This window comes from Carassius gibelio, chromosome A20 (genome assembly GCF_023724105.1).
Source record: "Carassius gibelio isolate Cgi1373 ecotype wild population from Czech Republic chromosome A20, carGib1.2-hapl.c, whole genome shotgun sequence".
Lineage (NCBI taxonomy): Eukaryota > Metazoa > Chordata > Actinopteri > Cypriniformes > Cyprinidae > Carassius > Carassius gibelio.
Genome location: NC_068390.1, coordinates 15,386,473 through 15,399,453, shown reverse-complemented (window position 1 = coordinate 15,399,453; position 12,981 = coordinate 15,386,473). Strand labels below are relative to the sequence as shown.

Sequence of the window (12,981 nt, the reverse complement as noted above, 5' to 3'; positions counted from 1 at the left end):
TTACAAAATCTTACAAAAATATTTTTTTTCCTCCAACTTCTACATATTGAGCAAAACGTAATGCTTGTTTTTTATATCTTGTGTTGTTTTGTGATCTTTTCCCAGAGGCTACAGTTAATCATGTAATTATTTCCACCACATCCAGCACCAGTTTTCCCTTAGTCAGTAGAAGTATGATTAAAAAACATGACAAAAATCAACATTCATTCTAAGCTTAATTAAAAACATCTGGCAGGGACTGCAAACAGGTCTCCTGATGATGCATTCGTGACTGTGTTTGTTTTTACTGTTTTCATTCATTAAATGTCTGGCAACCATGCAGTCCCATGTGTTTCTAGCAGTAAAAAAAAAAGTTTCATCCTTTAAATCCAATAAATAAATCATATCATACATGTGGCACAGTATAAACAAAAAACACTTAGTAAGCCATATCCTGCTTGTTTACTTCAACGGCACCCAATAATAATTTATTTTCTCTGTGTGCACAGATTAATAAGCTAAATAAGCTTATTGGTTCTTCATTTGATCTTAATCAAAGAGGCCTACAAGATCAATAGTAATGAGTGGAATCAATGAACGTGTGATGCACACTTAGATTATCATTTTGGAAACACCCACAAGCCTTTTATGTCATTTCATGCACCAGTTTTGCATGCATAACTGGAAAAGAGTGATTTCCACAGGAGAGGCACACAGATGATCTCCTTCAGACAAGCACACTCGGTGCCCGGAGAGAGCCGGAATAACTTCCCTTTGAGGGATTGAAGTACCATTTACCTTTATTACTGTAGTCAAAAGTGTGTTTGAATGAAAAAAAATCCATCTTCTGTCAACTAATAATCGAGAACAACAACACTCTGCATCTTGCAAGCCCGTGGCATGTGAGAAGGTCCAGAGAGGGCTGTTCCCACACTGCTGCGTGTGAATCTAAACGAGAATCTGTAGCCGGTAGGTAATTGTTTCAACAAAACAGAGGATTATACTCATTCCAGGCGCTTGTCTTTACACATTACTCTCTGTAACAAGAGATTTTTACTAGGATTCCTACCCAATTAGGTTAAATAATTCTAGGAGAGCTGTTAGAGTCCAGTGCGGTAACAGTCGAGACCGTCCTCTACCGCGGATGAACACTCTATTAAACGCAGCTCTAAATGTCCATTATTGTCATTCAGGCCCACTGAGACAGAACCATTAAAAGGGCTCCATTAGTGAGTGTGCACTTTTGCCAGTGTATGCGCATGTAGAATAGAAGGATTTAGTCATAGAAGCTGATGATTAATACCCAGCAGAGCTGGAATTTAATGAGCCATTTAGTCTGTTTCAGTGTCAGAAGGTTGAAGGAAATGTACTACTGCATGGAAGTCTCAGATCACAAGTCTGTTCGAGATTGCGTGCTTGTGTGTGTGTGTGTGTGTTGGTCTTTTTGTGTGTTTGCACAAGGTAAATGGTGTTTAAATAGTTAATAGCCAATACTTACTTTTTCATTCATTAATGATTGGTGTCTTTACATCTAAAACCCCTAATTAGTTCATCGGATCATTTGCTGAAATGGAGAGTTGAATGTAAACCTATATCGTGCTAGGATTTAGTGTGAGGATTAGCATAAAGCAAATCATTTGCTTGTAACACTTCATCTGCAGTAATGGTTAAATGAGTGTTAGTAATGATGATGCAATCTGCTATGATTTAACTACGCTAATGTTGACTACATTAGAGCAATGAATCTGTTGAGATTGAGAAAGATGTCATGGCACTTCTCTTAGAAAAAAAATAATATGCTAAAATTGTTTCACTGTAAAGCCACCACAAATCAATGTGAGCTATAATTGTTCAATTAAAATAAATTATTATCTGTTTGAAAACATTTTAAAATGTAATTTATATTTTTTTATTTATTTTTCCTACATAAATTATTCTACTATGCTGATTTGGTGCTAAAGTAACATTTATTATTATTATCAGTGTTTAAACAGTTGCTGGAAACAGTTGCATTTTTTTCTGTATTCTTTGAAAAGAAAGTTCAAATGAACATAATTTATTTGAAATAGAAATATTTTGTAACATTGTCGAAGTTTACATTAAAATTTGATCAGTTTGGTTCTAAACTTGAGATTTCATGCAAAATAAACTGTGTTCTGAATTCATTTACTGCCAATTTCTACATCAGCAAATCAATTTCACATTGATCCTTTTAATAGCATAACAAAACTGATTCAGTTTTGGAATAAATTACACACAAAGTGTGACCAGAATGCTCTCTTTATCCTCCCTGAATGTCACTCAGTCAGTGTTGCTGTTTATACTGCACAATAAATCTCTTATTCACAGCTTGTTTGCCCCTGTTGATATATAGTGGGTATGTTCTTTGCACGTTTTTGATGGAACGATAGTAGATCTATATCAGTGCTGTAACAGATACTTTCCATACATAATTCATGACTAATTGTAATCATGATCACGTTTTGATCAATTGTGATACCATAGTAGTGATAGTCTGTGGAATCATTTGTATTTAGAGTGGTAACTGTGGCATTTGTATGGAAACTATGATTACCATGGTATTTTTAGTAAGGGGTGTGTGGGGGCAGATGGTCACTGGTGAGTTGAGGTTTTTCTATTGACATAGCAGCGCAGGCAGCTTTATTCTGTCAGAAGTGTTCTGCTCAGCAGAGAGTGTCTATGGAGACGGAGAAGAGGACATACATCACAGAGCACATCATATGCTGTCCTCCCCCAAAACGCCATGTCAGGCTTTCCAGAAGAGCGCAGGAGAACAACTGCATACCCATTCCACACATAGCTTACACGTCTGTCAGGACTGAATCTGAGCTGTCATTTACTGATGTTAGCTGAGATATTTAAAAGATTCTTTTTTTCAATGAGTCACTATTTTAAACCGTTCATTCACAAATCAGTCTAAAATCAGGTTTAGCACAGATCATTCATTCTGAATGTGTTGTTTGTGTCAGTAATGAACTGGGTCTGCATTGCTTATTAAAAAGTTGGATGCACAATCATTCGTCATTGTCTTGGGGGTATCCGTCTCTGAAAAGTAAGGCTTCATACTCCGTCTAATCGACTGGTTTTAGATTAGTTTCTGTGCTCTGGTAGTTTTCCAGCCCCTGGAGCAGGCAAAAGTAGAATGTCAGCGACAGCTGTCGGAAACCCATCACAGAGCTCTGCTTTTGATGTGTGTGGGAGTGTTCCTCGCAAAACCCGTTAGCTGCCACGGTTAACAAGATCGAGAAAGGCCTGCAGAATAGAAAGAAGAGAGGAAACAGAGAGAGAGAATGAGACGGAGCGCAAACCCCTTGCAACCCTCAGCAGTTCTAATTGGTAACACGGCTCAAAGTAGTCATTTTGTGGTAAGTTTGTGTGCATATGCATCATCCTTTTGTGCACAAAATGCAGACATCTGAAAATCCCAGCATGGAAAGAAAGCACATTCCAATTTTGAAATAGTGTGTTTGGCATCTTTTGAACCTTGCAACCACATCTGGAAACATTATTCTTGGAAGACAGGTCATTATCCACTAAAAGGCAGCATAGAAAACATATTTAGAGCAAGGAAAAAGGAAACTAAATGAAAAACAATAATTGGAGTGACCAGTTGGGCTGTTGCTGTAAATGTCTGGGAATGTAGGACACAAACTTGCTAATACTTAGGTACGGTTCAGTCAAATCTCACAGTTGGAATCAGCGTTTCCTGCACCACTTTTCAGCAGCGGCAATCCACCGCTACTGAATCTTCAGAGACACAACAAAAGAAATCATGATTTACCTGAGATGTGAATGTGCACTTGGAAGTTGGTATTAAATGTGATCGAATAAAAAGAATATGTGCAGTGTAATAATGCAGAGAATAAGTGTGTTTCAATTGAGCTACTGCGGTGTCAACAACATGCAGCGCAACCAGCGCACTCTGATTCAGGAATAACAGACTCTTATGAACCGTTTTAATAGTGAATCAAAAACAATCTAAACATCTTGCACTGAATGTTTTGATTAGCTAAAAAGAACCAGTTCATAAGAATCATAATTTAATCAGAATCAGACTAAACCGCCTGTGCTGTATGATTCCCAATGTACTGATTCTCTGGTTCTGGTACTTTTTAGCAAAGAAAAAAGATACAGCATAATCAGTGTAACCTGGTTCCCAAATTAATGGCTCTTATGTGCCAGGTTTTTTAAGTTACAGGTTTAAATCAATCTGACTTGTCCTTCTCTGAGCTATATATATATATATATATATATATATATATATATATATATATATATATATTAGGGATGCACCGAAATGAAAATTCTTGGCCGAAACCGAAAACCGGAAAAGAGAAAACCAAGGCCGAAAACCGAAACCGAAACACCGAAATAAATTATGCCAATTATTAGTACCATTGCATTTATTGCTATGACCGTGTACTAACTTTACTAAAATTAAGACATTGCAATTGCATAAATGAATATTAAAGTTTCAAAGATAATTACAATTACATAACTTATTAAAAAAAAAAAACATAAAAATACATAATTACAAATGATGTAAATATTTATTAAGCACATTGCAACAATGCACAGTATAAAATAAAATTCAAACTAAAAATTTATCCCACTCATGTGTATATTTAATAATAATGTACAGGCCTACTGGCTGCAGAAAGGTTTTAAAATGAACAGTTCTCTCATAAAAACAAAGTGCATTTAGGTGAAGTGCATTTGAAATTTTTCTATGTAGGACTAGAAAGTGCATTACTTCTCCATTTGGCAAGACTGTTATCACTTCTGGGGATGGGGACTTCAGACAGATAACCATCTAGCTGTTGAGCAGTTGAGCTTGTCATCTGCCTGACATTTGAGAAATATTTGAGAGAGTGTATTTAAATAGGGCCAGGGCATAAATAAACATTTTTATCAAATTAAAGCAGAAATCTAGCAGAAAATCTAGCATAAATATGGCTACAAACTGATATTATGTATGTATATATGTTTGTGTGTGTGTATAAGAACAAAATAGCCAACGTATTATTATTATTTGAGGCACTTTCTTGCAGAATTCCACTGAACATATCAGACAACGATGGTGCATGCCACTCATCTGGTGCAGAGACCAGTCTTTTTTTCTGCGCTCTGATCGGTCTCCTGCGCTTGGCGCTTCTCCGTCTCCACGCGGGTTCTCCGCATCCAGCGCGGCCTGGATCATTTCTCGTGCGCGCTGCCTTATTTCCGCATCCAAGTAATGGTCATTATAACGCGGATCAAGCACATTCGCGATTAAGTGCAGAGGATCCGAAAAGATGTCAGTGAGACGTGTGCTAACAGACTCTATAAGACTGTACTTTTCTTTGTTTTTACTTCGTGGTCCGTCTTAATCTCTTTGTTAGGAGACGTTTTAGTGCTGCGAATAAAGGAATACGAAGAGAGAGAATGTTCTCACTGGTGTTAAGTGAATGTCGCGGGGAGCTCGTGGTCTTTGCTATGCAGGTGCACGTGCAGGTCGCGGTTTCTGTTTGCGTCATCACAACATTTCGGCCGTGTTGTTTCGGTGATAAAAGTCTATCGGCCGAAAACCGAAAAGGCCATTTTCGGCCGAAAATTTTCGGTGGCCGAAATTTCGGTGCATCCCCACCGGCGGCGCCAGGGGGGGTCTTGGGGGGTCTCAAGACCCTGCCAAAAAATGCCTTGACCCCCCAGCCTCTTCCTGATTAAAAAATATATATATTCGGGATAAAGATCCAAAAATGTTTCTCTTCAAACTACGCAGAACAATAATAAATAATTATTTCGATATTTATTCATACACTGAACCGAGAACCGTTTCTGTCGGACGCGTCCGATTCGAGAACCGATGAGCTGATGATACTGTGCATGTGTGATTCAGCGTGAAGCAGACTGACACAGAGCGCATCTGAACCGAACTGATTCTTTTGGTGATTGATTCTGAACTGATTCTGTGCTAATGTTATAAGCGCGGGTAAACCAAAGGCTTGAATATGAAGGGCAATCATCGCCAATGACGGCATTACATCGAGCGCAAAAGAACCGGTGAACCATTTTTTTTTCAACTGGTTTATTTGATCGAATTGTCCGAAAGAACCGGTTCACTTGAGCACCTGCTCCTTTGCCCCTTAAGTGCCCTTTTGTCAAAGCAAAATTTCCTCAAATTTTTTTTGTAATAACATAAACATTTGTGAATGCCTGGCCATGCCCAATCATAATATTAGTACAATTTATTAATAATAATTTAGGCGTAAATAAAATGACCAACATGATGACCTTTCACCTGACTACGACCTCATCCAACTGGGAAGATTCCTCATGCTGCACGCGCATTTTTTAATTGCTAGAGGATATTTTCAACATCGTGGCAGCTGGTAAGTGGTGTTTCATTCTCAGCGAAGTGATTTTGATGTTTATTTACTTATTATTATTTTACAAGAACGATGTGATGTGAGAACATGCAGATACGTTGTTTATATTGCTGTGTGTAGCCTGTAGTGTAGAAGTAACACTAGCGTGCTGTTTGAGGGAGAAAAGTTTCACAGGCATCGAGGGGTCTGGTCTTTTTTATGTTATTTGAATAAAATAATTCGTAAAAATAATTATCACAACACTGGTAAGGCTTATTCAGATTTTCTCATTCTCTGAATTATCATTATAAAAATAAAAACAACTCGGAAATAAATTAAAATATAATAATATTTTAAATGTGATGCAAATATTTTTTTCTACAATAGCAACAGTGTTTACAACAGCAAGACCACTTTAGCCTGTAAACTCAATATCTATCTGGAAATAAATGTAAAAATATCAATGTCAATAAAACTGCATAATATACCTGACATGAAAGTGCAGTGTGAAGGATATGAATAACAAATGTAGCCTGTCATTTGTTTACATTGCAAAGGTGTTTTTGTTGTTTAGTAGCAGTAATATGCAGTTATTAGCCATGTCCACTGTATTTTTTGTTGGTTTTCATGAGATCCCCCTTGAAAAGACCAGGACCCCCCATTGCCCCCCCAATCAAAATTGTCTGGAGCCGCCACTGTGCATCCCTAATATATATATATATATATATATATATATATATATATATGTGTATATATATATATGTGTATATATATATATATATATATATATATATATTGTGAGAGACAAACACATTAAATAGACACTTCTTTGTCTTTGTCTTTGCCTCATAAGTATGTGATTGTTGCTTTGCATTACAGCCAATCTCTACCTGTCTTTGTCTTTTGTTTTCTTCATTTTCATGATAACCACAGTGTCCCTCCCACACACATGCACACATGCGCATGCACACTCACACGCTGCAGTATAGGATCTCTGAACCCACATGCCGTGTGGTTTGATTTTCTCTGAGAGTGAGTGAGAGAGATAAGAGAAAGAAAGAAAGAAAGAAAGAAAGGGAGGCGTCGGGCCCACTGTTTCCATTCTTTTGGTTGAGGAGTTTCCATTTGCACGCAGCCAAGGACTACTTTCCGTTTTCATGTTTTAATTTGGGCAGCAGTAAACTGTCAGCGTTCGTCAAGGCTCACAGTTTTTGCAGACATGCTCTGATTTAAGGAGGCTTTCAACGGTAACCGTTGCATGCAACCTGCCTTGAATGGAGCTGAGCTTTGAGGGCTTGCACCCATCTGCTTCGTCTGTATGGAGTACACAGACTTGTCTGTTTTACCCAGTCAGGAGTTAAATCAGGATGACAAGGGTAAGAGATTTCAGGCCTGTGTCTTTGCGGGTCAGAGTTTGCCTAATGTGCAGTCAGTGGTGGTTGTGGAAGCAGGGAGGAGCGCTGGCTGCACAACCCTCACCACAGTGGGGCAGACAGGGGCAGCCCTGGCTTCTGGAGGGATGGAAAGAGCAGTGCTGGCTGCCGCTGGAGCTCTGGAGGAATTGTTTAGTCATGCACCGATCATTCCACGAGCAGAAGCTGGCCCCAGACAATTTAAATAGCTCAGTGTGTTATGGAAAAGACTGCTGGCAGAGACTGAAAGTAGAGATTGTGTAGTTTCAAAAGCAGTTTAAATCTGCCTGATTCAGAGCTTAAGCATCCCCTCTTTCTGTGTGTCTTTTCACGCTGTGCTTTACCTTGGTTTATCAGCTTTTTAAACACCAGGCTAAAGGCACTTTAACCCTGAGCAATGCAGTATTCACACTTGCAATTTTTTCCGAAAGCTTCTGAAGATGTGCTGCAAGTCTGTGCCACGAAGTACCATGGCTTTTAAAGTCTACCATGTTTTGTAACATGTACAATGGTACAAATGATAGATAGATGGTATTCTTGGAAATACACGTAAATACTATAGTACGATGTTTAGTACCATGGTACATATCAAAGCATTTATTCATGTTTTTTAAAAATATATATATTTAGCAAAAAATGTAGTATTATACTATAAAAAGAGTCCAAAAAAGAGATACCATAATTTTGGTTCCAAATATAAATAAGTGTTATTTTGGTATTATTGACATACTATTATAGTATTTATTTATATTTTTAACTTTTATTTTTAGATTTTAGTTTAGTTTGAGTAATTTGTTAATGTGCTTTTGTCATTTTTATCCACAACAACACTGATGTAAACCATGTAGAGTTATATTTTCAGTGAGATGTTGTAGCATCGGACAATCAATCAATCAATATACACAGTGCTTACATTATTAATTATGAATGCGCTTTTCACCGAGCCATTCATATGCTGTTTAGTTTCAGCAACTGAGAGAAAAATGAACATGTTAAATGGTGGTACAAACTGTTGTGAATTTTTTAATTATGTAATGCTTTTGTTTTATATATATATATATATAGAGAGAGAGAGAGAGAGACAGAGAGAGAGAGAAAGAGAGGTTTTTTTTATTATTAATACAGGTCATGTGCCCATGGCAAGCTGGATTCCTCTATAGTTACTGACCTTAAATTAGAGTCTGTAGCAATATAACCTAAGATTGCATTTACCTAGAGTTTAGCATGGCCTTGGGTTAAAAAGCCCACCTCTCTCTTTCCGTTCTTTCTAAATGAATGGATTTGCCTGGACTGTTATATGTTCAGATAACATATGCACACCTTGCCAATATTGCAAATAAAATTCCTTAAGAGGATCACAAGGTTATGCTTTATGCTGAGGTCTGCTCCTGACTCGTCATATTCAATCTGCACTTATTCAAATCAGCAGCAGGGCTGAATGCTAATTTGAGGTTAGTGATATTCACTTGGCAGCCAGAAGGCAGCCCATCCTGCGAGAATCCCTGATGAGATTATATGTGTCGGAGTCATTGTGAGGAGCAATTGTCAAAAGGTTCTGATACAGGACCTGGGGCACGGGGGCAGGACACATCTGTGTACACAAAGCTGATCCAGAATCCAGAGACACTTAAGTCTCTTATCACACATGCACTGGTTGAGCTGCTTTGATAGGTAAAGTCTGAGGATCACATGTGCTAGTATCTCTGTGCCCTTCCTACGTAAGAACCAGTAGCAGAGACCCCACTGTTTTGACAGCTAAATCCCCTTCCCCAGCTACTCTACCACTGTGTGTGCACATAGGATCACTGTAAAGTGTGAATGCATTACATAGATGTTAAATGAGTGAGTGTGAATGCCTCGACAGTAGCTGATCCTCGGGCTAGTCGTCTGGTAGGGTTTGGGGATTTGTTTTTGCTGTTTTGCTTTGTGTGTGTTTGTGTGATCTTTGACGAGGTGGTGGTCATGGTGAGATTGTTCAACCGTGTGGCCAGGATGCAGAAGTTTTTGTTGTAGTTTCTGCTGATTACCATTTTTACACAATTGATTAATCTAGGTTGATGTTCATTTCGATCTATATTAATTAAATATGTATATTTTATGAAATTAATGTCACTGTTAATTTATGTAATTAATAATTGTGGCGAGTGGGGCGGGGCCGAGAGGCGTGGGAACGAGGAGTGAGGCCAGGTGTAGTGATTGAAGATGAGCTACACCTGCGCCCCACCGCCAGTATCGAGTCCCACGTAGGAGATGGAAGGATATAAAACTGGAGTGACGACCGTGAAGGAGGAGAGAGGACCAGGCCTGGACAATATTTTATGTTTTGGCTTTTATTTGTGCGCGTCAGTCGCCGTGAGGGGCTGACGCGCTGTTTTGTATTTATTTTTGATTATTAAAGGATTTTGATTGTGCGCCGGTTCCCGCCTCCTTCTTCCCGATGTATATGGAGTTCTATATTGTTACAATAATATATTAATTTTAATTTATATGATATTTATATATATATATATATATATATATATATATATATATTTCATGTTAGGTATTGAATTAACTTGTTAATTTATTTAATATCACTTAGGATCATAAAACAGCACGTTTCTCTAATAAGACACCGTTAGAATAATAAACATGCATCTGAGATTGTTAGGATATACAAATCGCAACAGTCACTTAGGAGCAGAAAGAAACACTGCTTCCAGAAGATCAGAAAACTGTTTGCGATGTAAACACACCTGTCTTGGATTTCATTGGTTTAAATCACTTATATCAGATAAAACGATGGTTCCTGCTATTGAATCCATTTTGCAATTGTTCTGTAACACTTTTCCTCTCTAGATCTTTTATTATTTCCTCTCTAAAACTCAAATGTATTTACATTTGGGGTTTAAAGAGTGTTAAGTTTGGCCCAGGTTTGGACGCATTGTATTGTGTTGCACTTCTGCTGTCATCCGGATGACCTATGTTGACCCCTCTTTCTGCGCAGGGTGTGAGCGGTATGTCCGTGGATGAGAAGTCTGAAGCTCCCATGTACGTGTATGAGTCGACGGTGCACTGTACCAACATCCTGCTGGGTCTGAATGAGCAGCGGAAGCAGGGCCTGCTCTGTGATGTGACCGTGCTGGTGGAGGGGAAGGAGTTTCGTGCACACAGGGCTGTCCTAGCAGCCTGCAGCGAGTACTTCCTACAGGGGTTCGTCACCCAAAGTGACAATGAACTGGTTCTCAGCATGCCAGAGGAGGTATGGATAAACATATTATTATTATGCACATTAATGATCTAGTAAATTACTGAGAGGTTGCCAGATCATTGGGGGTTTCACTGCCATTCAAAAGTTGTGGGTCAGCAATATTATATATATATATATATATATATATATATATATATATATATATATATATATATATATATATATATATATAATATATAATATATATTGTGGGTCAGCAATATTATATATATATATATATATATATATATATATATATATATATATATATATATATATATATATATATATATATATATATAATATAATATATCCTAAAAAATTTATCAAGGTTTCATTACAAATATTAAGCAGCACAAATGTATTCACCATGAATAATAATTAGATTTATTTATTTATATATATATATATATATATATATATATATATATATATATATATATATATATATATATATAGAATAGAGAACCATTATTTTAAGTTGTAATAATGTTTCACAATATTACTGTTTACTTCTTTCATAAAACATTAAAAAAAAATCTTCCATACCCAGAATTTTTAAACTGTATTGTATGTTTAAGGTGGGCCTCACAACAAAGCTTTTGGAAGTCTGACAGCAAAAGTATTACTAGTCAAAATAGTAAAAAACAATTAATCCTGGGATGCTTTTCCATGCATCCATTTTTTAATGTATAAGGTGTAAAAATGGCTGAGTATACTAATAACTATTCTCTATACTAATTTCATACTGTGTAGTAAAGCATGACTATAATCAGCACTCATCAACTGTCTACCTACCATATGGCAGAGGCCATTATTTTACTCCTCTTTATGAGCAATAGCCGTGTCTCTCTAACACACACTCATACACTTACATGAGCAGTAGTTTGTCTTCTCTCATAGCCCAAAAACACATTTAATGAACTAGCATCTGTTGCATTAACCCTCCATCTCTGCTTTCCGGTTCATGGATCTAAAATTAAGAAGCAAAGTTTCTCGAAAGCAAAGCATTAGCATAACAAATGGATGCATTTATTATGGCTTCTATTACGAAGCTGAGTAAGAACATAGGTTGATTCTAATGAGATGTACTTGATTCATTTCCTCCTTTTAGACTGTCAATTAGCAACTTAGTGTTTTTAATGGCATGTTTGAAGTTCATATCAACTGAAAAAAAACAAGGCAGAGATTTCAATGGAGCTAAAGCTGGCAAGCTATTAAGCATCTAGCAAACAATTCACGTAGCTTTTGGTAAACAAAGCTAAACTATAATGATTGTTTTCTTCTAATAATTATAAAAAAAGACTTAGTTGTGACATAATTTCGGATTTGAAAAATCTCAAGCATTACTTTTTAATATGTTCATATGCATTATTACTATAGATAATTGAAGATTATAGAGGGCATCAGTTGAGTTCTGGAAGTAAAAAATAAAAACATTCATTTTTACCATAGGTAAATAGATATTTAATCATAACTTAACAGGACTTCTGTTGCCTACAAGGTTATTGAAGCCACCCATCCATATTATTTCAATTAATTTTTTATATAATAATTTTCAGCATAGTAAATTGCTGGTGAAAAACTACATTGCCCATGGATCTGCACTGACATCTCCGAATTTAAGCAGTCAAATCATACTAGAAGAACACTTTAGCGTCTGTCCACTCCCATAAAACACCTACGGTCTTTGTATGCATTAAATACATAATGCAATAGACGTAGATTACGTCGTTTCATTGTATATAATTGCTACATTATAGTGAGATTATAGTTCTTAAACTCACAAAAACTCACTTCCTTCATTCACATCTTGCCTCCTTCATGAATTATTCATCAGTCTTTCACTCTAATAGTCAGGTGTGAGTGTGAATGAGGCGGGAATGACATCTTTCAAAGATTAAAAAAAGAGGATTTCATAGTGCCTATCTTCACCTCAGATGTGACAGAAAATGTGTTTCTGTCTCTTACTATTAATACCGGTAAATGTCAT

The 12,981-nt window shown here is 36.9% G+C and overlaps 1 protein-coding gene across 3 annotated transcripts in view; it reads left to right on the top strand.

Annotated features, from left to right (window-relative positions):
* Positions 1 to 12,981, top strand: part of LOC127938344 (transcription regulator protein BACH2-like) — a 92,600-nt gene that overhangs the window by 60,345 nt on the left and 19,274 nt on the right. For all 3 annotated transcript variants that reach the window (XM_052534886.1, XM_052534885.1, XM_052534887.1), the window contains one exon: positions 10,746 to 11,000. In XM_052534886.1, coding sequence (XP_052390846.1) covers positions 10,758 to 11,000 — 243 coding nt within the window. In that variant the 5' untranslated portion in view covers positions 10,746 to 10,757. The remainder of the gene's footprint in view (positions 1 to 10,745; positions 11,001 to 12,981) is intronic.